General features: G+C 36.7%; 1 protein-coding gene across 11 annotated transcripts in view; it reads right to left on the reverse strand.

Annotated features, from left to right (window-relative positions):
* The window catches only part of TJP1 (tight junction protein 1), a 200,470-nt gene that overhangs the window by 22,541 nt on the left and 164,243 nt on the right, over positions 1–13,686 (reverse strand). For all 11 annotated transcript variants that reach the window (XM_069798064.1, XM_069798063.1, XM_069798061.1 and 8 more), the window contains 8 exons: positions 13,205–13,308; positions 12,280–12,448; positions 11,774–11,918; positions 5,304–5,440; positions 2,821–2,926; positions 1,826–1,976; positions 1,175–1,283; positions 310–529 (listed from right to left, as the gene is read on the reverse strand). In XM_069798064.1, coding sequence (XP_069654165.1) covers positions 310–529; positions 1,175–1,283; positions 1,826–1,976; positions 2,821–2,926; positions 5,304–5,440; positions 11,774–11,918; positions 12,280–12,448; positions 13,205–13,308 — 1,141 coding nt within the window. The remainder of the gene's footprint in view (positions 1–309; positions 530–1,174; positions 1,284–1,825; positions 1,977–2,820; positions 2,927–5,303; positions 5,441–11,773; positions 11,919–12,279; positions 12,449–13,204; positions 13,309–13,686) is intronic.

Consider the following 13,686-nt stretch of genomic DNA (forward strand, 5'->3'; position numbering starts at 1 on the left):
TTTGTTGTTTCTGTATTAGGAAGTACAAGATTGAACTGCTGGGGCTGATACCACATTTCTAAAGCTTTATATAGCCTTGTCTCTTTTATTGAAAAGAAAGTTTTAGGGTTTTGTAGGCTGTCTAAGAGTTAAAAACAAATCCATAAATCAGATATTTAACTTTAATTTGTTTTAACGCTTTGTCACTTTTTCTGACTGAACCAGTTCTATAAACTAGCATCCTGCAGACAAGTCCAATCATTCATTATACAGACGCAGAATTTAAAATTGTAGTTTTAAAACAGCAATTTAAATATTTTAAGATCGTACCTGTTTTTGTTAGGTATGATACCTCTTTCAACTTCCTTATGATTCTTGCCAATCCGAATTGCCAGCCATGAACCCAGTTTGCCATTGTACAGAGTGTCCACCACCCGGAACACTTCACCTTTGTTGAAACTTAGTCCATAAGGAGATTCCTTTTCATATTCAAAATGAGTTCTGATATAGAAAGAATCCCCTACATCAGACTCAACAATGCGACGATAAACTGAAAAAAAAAAAAAGAAAAAGAAACCCCAAAATATAAAGTGTTAGGTAAGTGATGTCCTAAGGTTCACAAGAATTACTCAAAGTAGTGGCTCATCTTAATTCTCCTTGTTTTAAATAAACAATATTACTTCAGGAAGCCTTAATGTCTCAGAGCTGCTCTATTTTAAGCAGCACAACTATTAATAGCAAACTCTACCAACATAAATTCAACTTTCATGGTCAAAAATTTGGTGCTAGTGCAAGCTTAATTCAGCTCCCCTAGAAGGAATGAATCTTACTGGGAAAGAAGTTTGTGTGTGCATGCACATCAGTGTAATCACTCATTTTCAATGTCATAACTACAACAGACCCCCCTGCTCACCCCAAGGTTTAATGCCAATACTTTTGTCAGATGCTAGGGGTTATTTTTGGTGGGGTTTTGGGGGTTTGTTTTGTTTGTTTGGGGGGAGGTGTGTGTGGGGTGTACTGTTACATTACCAATCTCTAGTCCATTTGTAGTAGTAACCTATCCCAAAGCCAGAAGAACTTAATACTGTTTATAAGGTGCCAATTTCCTGCAAGCCACAAGTTAGTCTTCATTCGCTATACTTTTTATATTGTCCCAAGCAGTCTATTAAATTGCTCCCGATACACAAATACCTACCATCTTTTTTCTTCTGTGCCAAAATGGTTACTTCTTCGCCTTTAGGAAGATCAAGCAAAAAAAGGACAGCTTCTTCTCTGATGATATTTGTGAAGTCTACGTTATTTACCTGGTATCAATGAAGTAATCAGTTTGATTTAGCATATGACATTGTAACAGAGATTTAACTATACAATGGGAAATCTAAATTAACTTATTGCTAAGATTTGGGGTTTTTTACTCAGTTTCACACATACACACCAAGTGCATGTATCTCAAGATGTCTCTTGTACTACTTTATTTCTTGATAAAAGCATAGCTTCCAGAATAATAGGTAGCTGTTCATTTGATATTCTTCAGATCCATGTTATGGAGCACCTATAAACATTACTAACATACAGAGCCCCCTGACAATTTAGTGACCCAACAGTTAAAAAAACCAAACAACTTTATCAACTGAATTAGTCTAAGAAATTGAATGTGAAACTTACCAACCTTCCTAGCAACAGTATAGTAACAGGAGATTTTGCTACTATTAAATCATCTAATAATTACATGCAGAAAAAAAAACCCAAACCTGTATGAACTACAAAGGCAATATATTCAATATTACAGAAAGAAAACCTACTTTGGTACAACAAAACATTTGTACCGTTACAGTTTTTGACATACCCTGAGAATTTGGTCCCCTTCCTCTAATCCTTCTTTTGCTGCAGGGCTGTCTTCCAGAACACCAGCTACAAATATGCCAACATCATTGCCACCTGCTAGTCGCAAGCCCACACTATCTCCTTTTCTGAATTTTACCAGTTTCATGCTTGGCCTGGAGATTTAGAAAGTTTTCCACTTAGAGCTGTAGTAGCACAAAATAACCTGGTAAATTTGAGACTGAACACATGCAAAGAACTAATTTGCCTATCATTTCAATTAGAGGACATTAAGCTATACATACCATTAACTGCTTATGAACTGCAGCATTACAACACACATTATCAGCACTTCAAAAAAAACAAAAACACTCCTGTATTTACTTGTTTAGTGGGATTTGCCTTACACTCTTACAGTGATTTAAGTAAGGCACTTTGACACTCTCTTCCAAAAACATTCCTCCTTTTAAAGAGCTGTGCTGGCATATAGATCTATTTCGGCTCTAAAGAGATCAAGATGAATTTGAGACAAAACCAAACTAGAATCTATTCTCATCGTACACTAATGTCCATAAAGGAGATCCCAGTTGAAGCAGACTCATTTCCACATCATGACTTCACACATTTCTGCAGTGACCTTTATTGCTCTCCAATTATTATGAAAGGAAAATAATATGCCACAGTATCCCTCCTCTCTCTGGAGATGGTGACAGGGCAAGAGGGTTGGGGGTGCTCAGGGAGAGCGAAACACCGCAAATTATTTTCACCAGTTGATAACTGTTAACTGCTCATTTCCATAGAAAAGTAACAGACTGAAAAACAGTATATTACACAATATAGGTGCCAACAAGACTCAGGAATAAACCCAAAGTCTTCATCCTAGTAGTTCTGAACAGAAGTGTCAGGACAGTATATTGGACTTTACATCAGACCATTTATACAGGTTATTCATCGCCTTGGATAAAAGCTTAGTTTGCTCAAGGACCAGGCAGATTCAAATAGAGTTTAGAGTTACATTACCGAAGCATTCCATCTTCATGGGTTGAACTGGGTAAAGGACCATCAGAGGGACTGACTGGTAAATCCACATCTGGCTGACCTCCTTGTGCATACACTGGCTTTGGTTCTATCAAAACATCAAAAGATTTCCAATGTCCATTTGGTCATTTAAAGATGAGAAAGTAAAGCTTAACTTTTAATTAAGAGCTTAACGACTTCTTCAGTAGCCTCCTTCTACCCCACTTAAACCCACCTAAAAGTGAAATACGAGAAACTTACAACAGAAGACACTCTCACTGTGCCAAAGCAGCGTAATTACTGGCCTAATTATCACTTCAGTAAAAGCCCCAAAACTTTCTTTGTACTTCATTAAGTACTCTGAACACCGTAAAACAAGAACTAGAAGGCTTCATGCTCACAAGACCACTTGCAACCCTGCTGTTTCTCATCTTGATTTATCTGATGTAACTTGTTCACTTTCCATTGGCTCTCTTCCCTCAAGAATTCAATTTTTGAAACAAAAATACCACAAACATTCAAACTACTGCTGCATGCCTTGAGGTAGGCAGATTTCAACACTTACTTTGGTCCAGTTGGTGGTTCTTAAAGATCAGCACTTAGTGTGGCTCTGCTGCATAGATTCTCTGGAGTCACTGGGAAGTAACTGCCACTGCAGTCTTCCCTCAGTAATGAGCACTAATAGCGGCTCTTCTCTGCTACATGCTTGGTTAGAAGAATTTGTATTTAAGGCTTATCTCTGCACACTTGAAAAAAGCTGATTTCAAACTAGGCTGGCTTTGAACTAGTCTAATATCCCTGATCTTCCCAACAACTATGCTGTCTTCCCTTCAAATTGCCGAACAAACCAGTTCGAAATTTCAGATATCAGTTTGGTAATAATGCCTCTGCTAATGTGCCTTTTGTCCTTACCATACAGTAACATAGCACTTTCCTTTAAGTCTTTAATGACCCTTTCCTAGCCTAAGCCTCCGATGATTCCTCTGAACCAATACTCTGCTTCCACCCTCCTTTGACCCAATAAACAGTGACAGTCATCTTGCCCTTAGTCTAAGCAGTAAACTCTCACACAATCCACCAACTACTTTTCTAACCACATTTTCATTACATTCTTTGAAAGACTGTCATTTCCCTAGAGCTTTCTGTGATGCTGTTAAAGGATTATGCCCTTTATTGCACCTTTTTATCTCAGACTATGTATTATGGCAAGTTAATTTTATCTGCAGAAACAAATTATAAGTATTATCTTTATGTATTGGCCTACATCTCCTCCCACCCAAACTAATGGTTCCATGCTTCTTCCCATTCACCTAAGAACAGAACATTTCTTCTTCCCCACTAACCAACAAAATCCCTACAGCGCTTCCTACCTGCTTGCCAGTCCCTCAAACCAATTATTGGTACATTACTTTGGATTAAGAACCATCTCAAGGGTCTCCTATCCTGGCTGGCTTTGTATTATGCCAATTATTAATCTTCAGTATCTTACAGAAATACTGAATTCATCTTTCTAATCTCACTACTACATCCTTTCTCTATCTTGGCAAATATAAACTTACTTCACTTGCATCTTTACGTAACACCACTGCAAAAGGTCACTTCCTATGACAAACTTTCCAGTAATGGCTGCTGCATCAGAAAACCTACTGTTCTCATGTTCAAGATCTTTCGGAGTCTATCAACATCATAACTCTTCACTGAGCTACTGAATACTACATGCGGAAGCATCACTGCTCATCCATTAAGTCTTCAAATTTTTTCAAGTTTGAATGTGCTTTTTCTTATTCTACCCAGCCTTTCAAGAACAGCTCCCTCTAAACTATCTGCACAGCTCCTCTTTCTCCACTTATAATTTCACTAAGGCACCTCATTCTGTAAACAAAAATCTTGTAAGTCAGCCTGCTCAGAACAGTGTCCTGTCACTGTATTATCTTACTTTTTTCATTTTTACACCACCTGGTTTTTATCTGCTGCCATTTAGCTTATCCTTCCCTTTTTGGAAAAAAGGAATGAGATTTTGTTTTGGTTTTATTAGTTGTACTGTACTTGTTAAAATGCCCTCTTGGTCCATGACTGTAGTTAGTAAGTGCTACAGTAACAAAGCATTTCAGTGTTTTGAGTTGTGTCTTGGAAACAGCAGTTCTAAACAGGTTTAACTACATCCTTCTTTAAATATAGTCTGCTACAGTAACCCATAAGACCCAGTCTACTGCTTAATTCTCCAAAAAGAGATGATGGATTTTAACCTTGCTTGAGAGATCAGGACAAAACTCTTGACAATCATCACCTATAAATACAGCTCTAAACACTGTAGTTTGACCCCTATATATTGGGCAGAGCCCACACTTTAGGTTTTCAGGACCAAAACTCTAAGATACAAATGGACTTATGGTTACAAAGACTGCCTGTATATGCAATAGCATAAAGTCTTTACTGGTCATGCATTCTCAACAACATGCGTAATTAATACATTTTAATGTTTTCACCTGGGAGTGGTGGAGTTTGTTTTTCAGTTCTTTCGACTGCTACCTCTTCCATAGTTTTAGAAATATCATCTGTGTTCTTTACAGGTGTAGAGACAGCTCCTGCTTTAGTTACTCTCTCATCTTCTCTGCTTCGAAGACTATATTAGAAAAAAAAAAAAGATTCCACTGTGCATATAGAATTGTTTCTATGACCTCAGTCTACTAAGACTAAAGAATAAATCTTTTAATTCATGAAGTTCACACTTGGTGGATAAGGAATTACCAATTACTGTTTAACAAGATTTTGTTCTTAAGACTATCACATTATTAGTGATTTTTACCATTTCTAAATCTGAGCATTTTGTCCCTACCTTCATATTAATAAAGGACTTCTCTACATATGACTATTAGAAGGAGGAATGACATGGTTAAACAGACTGCTCTGCTTCAAGCACAGAAGTCATACACATGCGCTATATATTAAAAGCTATAGAAGAAATTGAGAAGCAATTGAGAAGCAAAGGGAAGAAGGGGAGAAGAGCAGTTACGATGGTCTTTTTCTCACCCCTCCCTGTAGAAATCATGGCTCTTTAGACTTAACTCATAGGCTTTGCTGTGATCAAGCTAATTTATCTGCTCCTTTGTATGGCAGCTGCCCTGGAACACAAGTGCTGCCAGTGTGGCTCTTGGTAGGACTTTGCAGAGCTAAAATGTAGAATGCAAACATGCCCCTGATTTCTCAGTCTTCACAGAGGATGAGGCCTTCAATCCACAGCTATTAGAGGAGTGCTTCTCTCACACTCAGTCATCCATGTATTTTAATAAAAAGACAACTTGTTGCTTCTTATGCATTTCCTATACATGTATAGAATATATAGAATATATAGAATAAAACAAAGGCATATATGACAAGTTAAAAAGCAAAAGTCCTCTCATGTTCTTTAAATGATGACAGCAACTAAAGCTCAAAAGAACATAATTTCTATTCTTTCAGCTCAAAAGATCAGGTATTTTTGTATTGTTACATGGACATACAGCTACCAGCTGTGCCACAGCAGAACTGAACAGAACATATGCCGTATGTTGAAGTGTTAACTGTTACACTGCTATCTGTTGAACAGTAAATAATTTACTAGGGCAGGAACAGATGAACATTAATAATCAGCTGGAAAACAAAAGTAGATCAATATGCCAAAGAGACAGTCTTAATTCCAGAGCATATACATTCTTAAAAAAGTCATGAGATGCTCAAAAGTACCTATCCAGTTCCTGAGAGTTGGCAAATAAACAAGGATATAAAAAGTATTTGAGAGAAGACACACACAAACAAACCACAGCTTTTTATATGGTATTAGAGTTGATTGCCAAGGAGGGGAAAAAAGGTACTTCCTCAAAGATAACAACGGCTTGGTCAGTAGGTGCAAGCCCATCTCCTCTCATACAGGAAAAAGTTTTTCACTACCAACAGCTAGATGGTGCTACTAGGCAATAATGAGTATCACTTTCCATAAAGCACAAATGTATCCAAAAAAATCCATTATACAAAGACTATTTATTTTAATCAGAACCGATACACCAAGAGTTGGAAATATGACTTAGGAAAACAGATGCCAGCAAATCTACTCATCCAAGATGTGTGAGAAAGAATAAAAGAAATAGTAAACATCTAAATACAAGCAGAATGTGCTTTCCTGAAGCAAAGTGAAGTTTGAAACATCAGAAACAAAGCTTAGCTATTCAGCCAAGACACACTAAGACTTCTCAGCACTTTCTTCTGCCAGTTATAAAACTGTGTCTGAAGGCAGCTAAAAAAACAGAATACACAAAAATGCTGCAATCATCAGAACAATCCGGGAAGACACAGGCACCCTTGCACTGTAAAGAACCATCTTGTTTTAAGTAATTAGTAAAAATAAGTACAGCAGCCTAATTTTTAAAATCCTTTTTTGTGCCTTTTTATTCAGATAAACCTCTTGGGGGGGGGGGGGGGGGGGGGGGGGGGGAGTGGGGTGGTGCGCTTCCAGAGTTGATTAAAATGATGCTAAAACCATTACATCTAGCAAAATGAAAAGTAAGCATTCATCCTTCTACTTTGTTCCTAAACTTGACCGACAAAAATTTTCTTACTTCTCTTTCAGATTTCCAGCATATTTTCATTTGTACATAAAATTAAGTGCATAAGCTGAAAGCTTATGTATTTTACTTCCAGCACTAGACTAAAATATGACTGGACTCCTCATTCCCCTGAAAATAGTTCCTGGCTCTTTAAAAACAGACACATACATTTAGCTGTTTAAATGCATGTTATGTGTCTTACAAACAAAAAACGTCCTGCAGTAGTGTAAGCTACAACTAATGCCCCCCCCCCTCCAAAGATTTTTGGGTAATGAGCACTAGTTAAAGAGCTATTACAGTAAATTTCCTCAAGAACCATCTCTACCTGTTTCCAAGCATCTCCTAACACTCAACAGAAACATTATTCCAAAACAGTAGTATCTCTGTTTTGCTTTAAAAATAAGGCCAAAAATACTGCAATTACTACACAAGGACAAAGTTCATTTTACATTTCCTCTCCACATAGTCCAAACCCACTATAATTTTATGCTGCTTTTATACTCACATATATCAAAAAACAGAGCATAAATATGAAAGAAAACAGCTCTCAAGAACAGTAACTAAAATACAGACACTGAGAGCACAGCACAAAATAGTCAGGTAAATCTCTGAAGCAATATGCTTCCAGACTGGGCTAATGCTATGCATGTTGGCAAATACACCCTGCCAACTAAAATGTTTGCAAAAGGTCAGTTCTATTCTAGATAAGACAACAAAGTTTAAATGGGGAAAAAGCTGATAGAAAAACAACTGTGATAGAAGAAAATGCAAAAAAATCAGAACAGCAGGAGAGTATAATTTTTCTTGATTTAGCTTAATTTGTCCAGTAAGCACCGAGTATTTCAAATTGCAAGATGATACAGGAAACAACTTGATACTGTCACTGTTTCTAGGTGATGGAAACTTGTTAAAAACTGACAGCTGCGCTTCCCAAGAAACGCAAGTGTTGTTCACTGTGTGCACTGTGACACCATTGTTTAACATCTGTGCTCTGTCAGGGCCCCCTTTACCTAACTTCCTCCCTGCCCCCCCTCCCACCTTTTAAAGTATACCTAACAGAAGCATTTTTAAATAACCTTCAGTCACAAAATGTAGTTAGCTACACACTAGTGCCATCAACAGTGGCTATTACTTCAGAACAAAAAAAGACGGTCTGCAACACACAGTTAGAATGTTTGTTTGCACAGAAAAAGTTTTGAAAAATATGAACATGTAGGCTCTTTCCAAATGTGTTTTTAGCATATCTCAAACTGTTTAGCATGAGAAGATACTAAGAGCCAAGAAGCTCCTTCCTACGTACATTCAAAACAGTGTTCATTTTTGTCCTATATTCCAGTTTTTCAACTTGATTTGAAAACAGACAGAACAAATCTCTTGTGCAATATATAAACTGACAGCTATATTACAGAAATCAACCTCATCCTTCCAGAAATAATGATGACCTCTACAGGGATTTCTTCAAGCTACCACATCTTTCTTGCTGATGCTGAAGCATTAAGCATATCAGAAAACATTTTTTACTATTCTAGTACCCAGGTGAGGAAGGCAGCATAAGAGAGACAATTCCCAAGTGGGAGTTCTTTCAATTGGTGAAGGGCAGCCCAGAGATGCAATTTGGCAGGCTTGCCAGCACCTGGCTGTAAATGCCACTTTTCAGGATGGGTCACACCAAAAGCTTATGTAGCTTAACGACTTGTTACTGCCAGCAGTAAGGCCAGATAGGTAAGAATGAGTATATATCATACTTCCTCCCAAGTACTCCCCAACTTAGGGTGCAGAGACCCCTTCTGCTCATTCCAGCTTTTTAAGTACAGCTCTTAACAGATGATACAAAGTTGCCTTATGTTATCTAACATTCTATATTTAAGATGCATTTATCCTCTGCCTAAACAGTTGTTGTTCTGCCCATCTTGAAAATTATATGCATCTTTTAAAACTATACTTAACCTTTAAAACATGATCTGCTCAGAGAGCTCCTCATCAAAACCAGGACACACACACACACACATATATATATCTCTCTCTCTTATATACTTAATACCTAATTCGGTATTAGCTGGCTATAAAATTTCCAAGTCTCTAGCACTGTATCTGGAGATTTGTAAGATTAATTCTCTGTATTCTTTTCAAAATTGACTATGGATAATTTGCCATCCTCCACAAGTGAAAAAACCCATACAAGCGTAATGAGTCCTTTTTATTAGTAAATTAAGAAGAGCGTGTTCTAGAATCTGAGTTTTATAAAGACTGTTCAAGAGACATCTGTGAACTTCCTCTGGACTAAAGAAAACTACTTTGACAGACTGTTCAAATAGCAATTGTTATGGAAATTCTATATCCAGGAAAATTGCAAGCACAGTGGTGTACATACCAGTATGGAATACTGAAACACGGACAACACTGAAGACCCTGCCAGAACTCAAAGCAATACAGAAGCAAGTCTGTTGGCAGATTTCTGTACTCTAGTGCACACCTAGGAGTGTCAAGTCTGTAGTTAAGCTTGTATGAAAGGACTAAGAGGATTCCCCTGGAATTCTCTCCTCATTAACATACAAACACTTGGCAGAACAGAGTCTAAATAAAGACTCATTGTTTTCAATACATTTTTAATGTCCTCCTTAAGCTCAGTTTGAGGACTTTTTGCACCTTTTCTTCCTCAGCTTGTTGCTCTCAAGCGTTTTTTCTTCCCCGTCCACATTTTCCACCAACTTTTAAAAAATGAAGCAGTTGCAATTAATTTGATCTTACAGCAGACTTTAACAAATAACCTCTACAAAGAGAAGTTGCTTTTAATATGTTTTTCTTCATGTGGCTCAGGGCCCAGGTCTTCTGATCTTGAAAGGGACATATCCAACAGGAAGACAATCCATGCCAAGGTAGCTCTTGTTCATGAAGTAGATAAAGCAGATGCATTCAGAGTTAAGATAACTTCAAAGTTCCTTCTCAGGAAGGATTTAATTCTTCTGACAGTGTAGTCCATAGGGAGGAAGTAACCATCGATCTAAACCACTGTAATAGGACAGGAAAGCACTAACACTAAGGTCAGTCAGTCATAGTTTCAGTTTTGATGGATTTTATTTTTTTGTTGTTCCTCCTTCCACAAGACCTTTTCACACTGCATTAGAAATGCATACCAAGAAATGAAGGTTTTAAATCTGACAGAGACCTCACAACCTTCACAATCAAATCCCTGCATCTGGGACCCTGCTTTTTTTCCCCCACTAATATGGAGTTCCTACTTCAAAACAAACTTTGATGCCTTGTGGTCCCTTCAAACAATATACATGGAAAAGAAGCAAAAATGTCTGTAATCCATAACCCGAACCAGATATACATGCAGGTAAGATCTACCTTGCAATTTTATTAGTCCTTACAAGACTAAAAATCTTGAAGGTATAGTGTTATTTTCCCCTTGGTCAAACAAAATGTTATTAATAACCAATCAGGCATATCTTAGTTTTATGGAACAGCCAGCTGCAATTTGTTTTTCAGAATTTTCATGGCATCTGAAAAGCTTCAAATACAGGCTCTGAATTTGGAATTTGCAACAGATCAATCCTAACTTCTGTTCCATCATCTCTGAGCACTCAGCAGATAAACTTTTCTCTTAAAAATATTTAGTAGAATCTGAAATCCTACACTGCATTTCTATTTCAATAGATTAAAATGTCCAACAAACTGTGGAAATGCAAAACAGGACAGATTTATGTTATTCAAGGCTAAAGTTTCACATAGCAGAAGAAAAAAATCCAAACCATACAGTAGATCACTTCTCTGTGAATTCATATCAAAGTAGACTTACCCACTTCAGAATTATCATGCATGTCCCACTACCAAGTTCAAATATTAAATTTACATTCCAAAAGCTAAACCTGCTGTGCAATACACCTTACTCTGTGGGAATTAAATGTATTCAGAAACATAAGATAACATTTAAAGAAGGCTAGTGAGTAAAATGAAAAGCCTATGCCTAAATAAAGCAAGATTTCAACAAGTTTACCCAGGTCAGACATTCAATAGGAGCTGTGCTACTAGTCATCTCAAATATCCTTGCACCTAACTGCTTTCTAAAACCAAAATATAATTACATATGCTTCAATAACATATATCACTATCAAACTTACATTGTCATTCATACAACCATGCTCTAAGATTATGTTTAAAAAAGGGATAACACTGAAGTTAAACGTTCAATTTCTCCTGAAGTCTAAGAAAATTTGGATCACTATCAGCTGCATCTCTTGAGAGAAAGAATGCTGTATTACTACTACCATAGTTCTGCATCACATTTGTCACACTGTATAAATCCAAGCACTCCTACAACTTATACATCACATTAAATAGTTGATTTAAAAATAGTACAATGCTGCCATCACCTGCCGTTGCTGGGCTGCTGTGGAGAATGTCTGGAATGGTCTGAAGGCTCTGACCTCTGGTCAGGAGATCGTGAACGACTGCGGCGGGGCCTGTCATGTGATCGGTTGGAATGATCTGATGCCAGCGACTGAATTTCTGAAATGTCTGTTAAATAAAAGTTGTTTTTTCATGAAATGATTGTAATTAAAATGGTGGCATGACCTGCTCAAATGGAAATAAGCTTTTGCAGAGAATTTTTATGAAGATGTTAAATCCATGTTTATTATTTCAAAACAAGTAAACTTAATATTCCTGAAAGAACAATTACAAGAATAGGAACTATATCTTTTTCTCTCTTTTTTTGAACGTGTGGATTTCAATCACATTCAAACAAGAATTTACCCATATGACAATCGTACTCCTAACTCTTCTCCTCCCCACCCTCTCATCCCACTCCGGTATTCCACATCTTCATAACACAGGGAATTCTTCTCTCCCTTTGGAAGTCAAGTTTATTTATACTCACCATCTCTTTCTGAAGCATTAGCAGAATGAATACTGTCAGAAAGATCAGGGACATTCAACAGCGTAGCTCGTTCATCTCGCTGAACAACCATCTTCAGCTTGCCTTTTGACCTTTCTATTAGTGTTTTTGCATCTGCTAATGACATATTTTCTGTCACTGTGCCATTTATCTGGAACAAAGTAAAAAAGAGCAGATATAAACTTACTGAAAAAAAACCAGTGAATCTCCAATAAAGATAGTGGTTTTCTCTCTGATGATATTTAGAAATAGCTAGAGGTATTTATCAAATTACCACAATACAATGGAAGACTATTGGGCACATCCAAACTATAACATAATATAGAAAATTTTTTTTAATCTTTCAAAGACAAAGCCTCTACCACTAATACAAAAATTTTAAAATATTAGTTATGTTTTTCAAACCAGCACTGCTAAGGAATGGTGTATTTTCTGCACCAAGACATTTACAGCAATATCTTGAAATAGAAATTGTTAGTATGAATTAAAAATCCCTGGGTTTATGGATCTCTACCAAAAAAAAAAAAAATCAATCAAAACTTAAACTGAAGGAAAGTTCTAGTGTTGCTCAATACCACAATTCCACAACATTATACTGTATAACTAAGCGCGTAGGGCCAAAGTCTCATAAATTCCCAAATATTTTCTATTATGCATTTACAGTGGGCATTATTTGTCTGATTAAGGCCTGGGGAGTAATACCAAAAAAACCCAAAAAGGCTTTATAATTTTCCTTTCCTTAGAGAGGTTGATTTATACTTATATTTATTGATCTTTGAAATAATTTAATAAAAAAATGATACATCATCTACTAAAAATAATTATGCTATTAAGAGATAGCTAATTCTAAGAACAGTTACATCAATGAGTTTTCCCTTTGAACAACCACCACCACCATTTACTATACCTTCAGTACAACATCTCCTTCCTGAATATTGCCATCTCTTGCTGCCAGGCTATCCTGAGATATTTCTTTCACAAATATGTGGCTTGCCAACCGTAGACCATACTCTTTATATAAATAGCAATAAAAGAAAAAAGAAAACTGATGAAGCTACAGTAAAAGAAAAAAAAAGAAAAGAAAAAAAAGGAGGGAGGCATCTGAAGATTTACAACACTGCTTTACAATACATTTACACTGGAAACACAGAGAGGAGAGTGAACTTGGCACATGAAGGTCTGTAGTGGAATTACACTATGGATTTACCATTATATCAATCTCTTCCAACTTTGCCTGTAGTAATAGCTGTTGTTCAATACCTTAATTTAGATGCTACCTACAATTTTCCCTCTTTCAAACAAGACAGACACTGAAGACTCAACTAAAGTATATGGAAGGTATGTAGCCACTGACTACCAGATGTCAGGTGCACAGTTGGTATTTGTTTA

Source organism: Haliaeetus albicilla, chromosome 12 (assembly GCF_947461875.1).
Source record: "Haliaeetus albicilla chromosome 12, bHalAlb1.1, whole genome shotgun sequence".
Lineage (NCBI taxonomy): Eukaryota > Metazoa > Chordata > Aves > Accipitriformes > Accipitridae > Haliaeetus > Haliaeetus albicilla.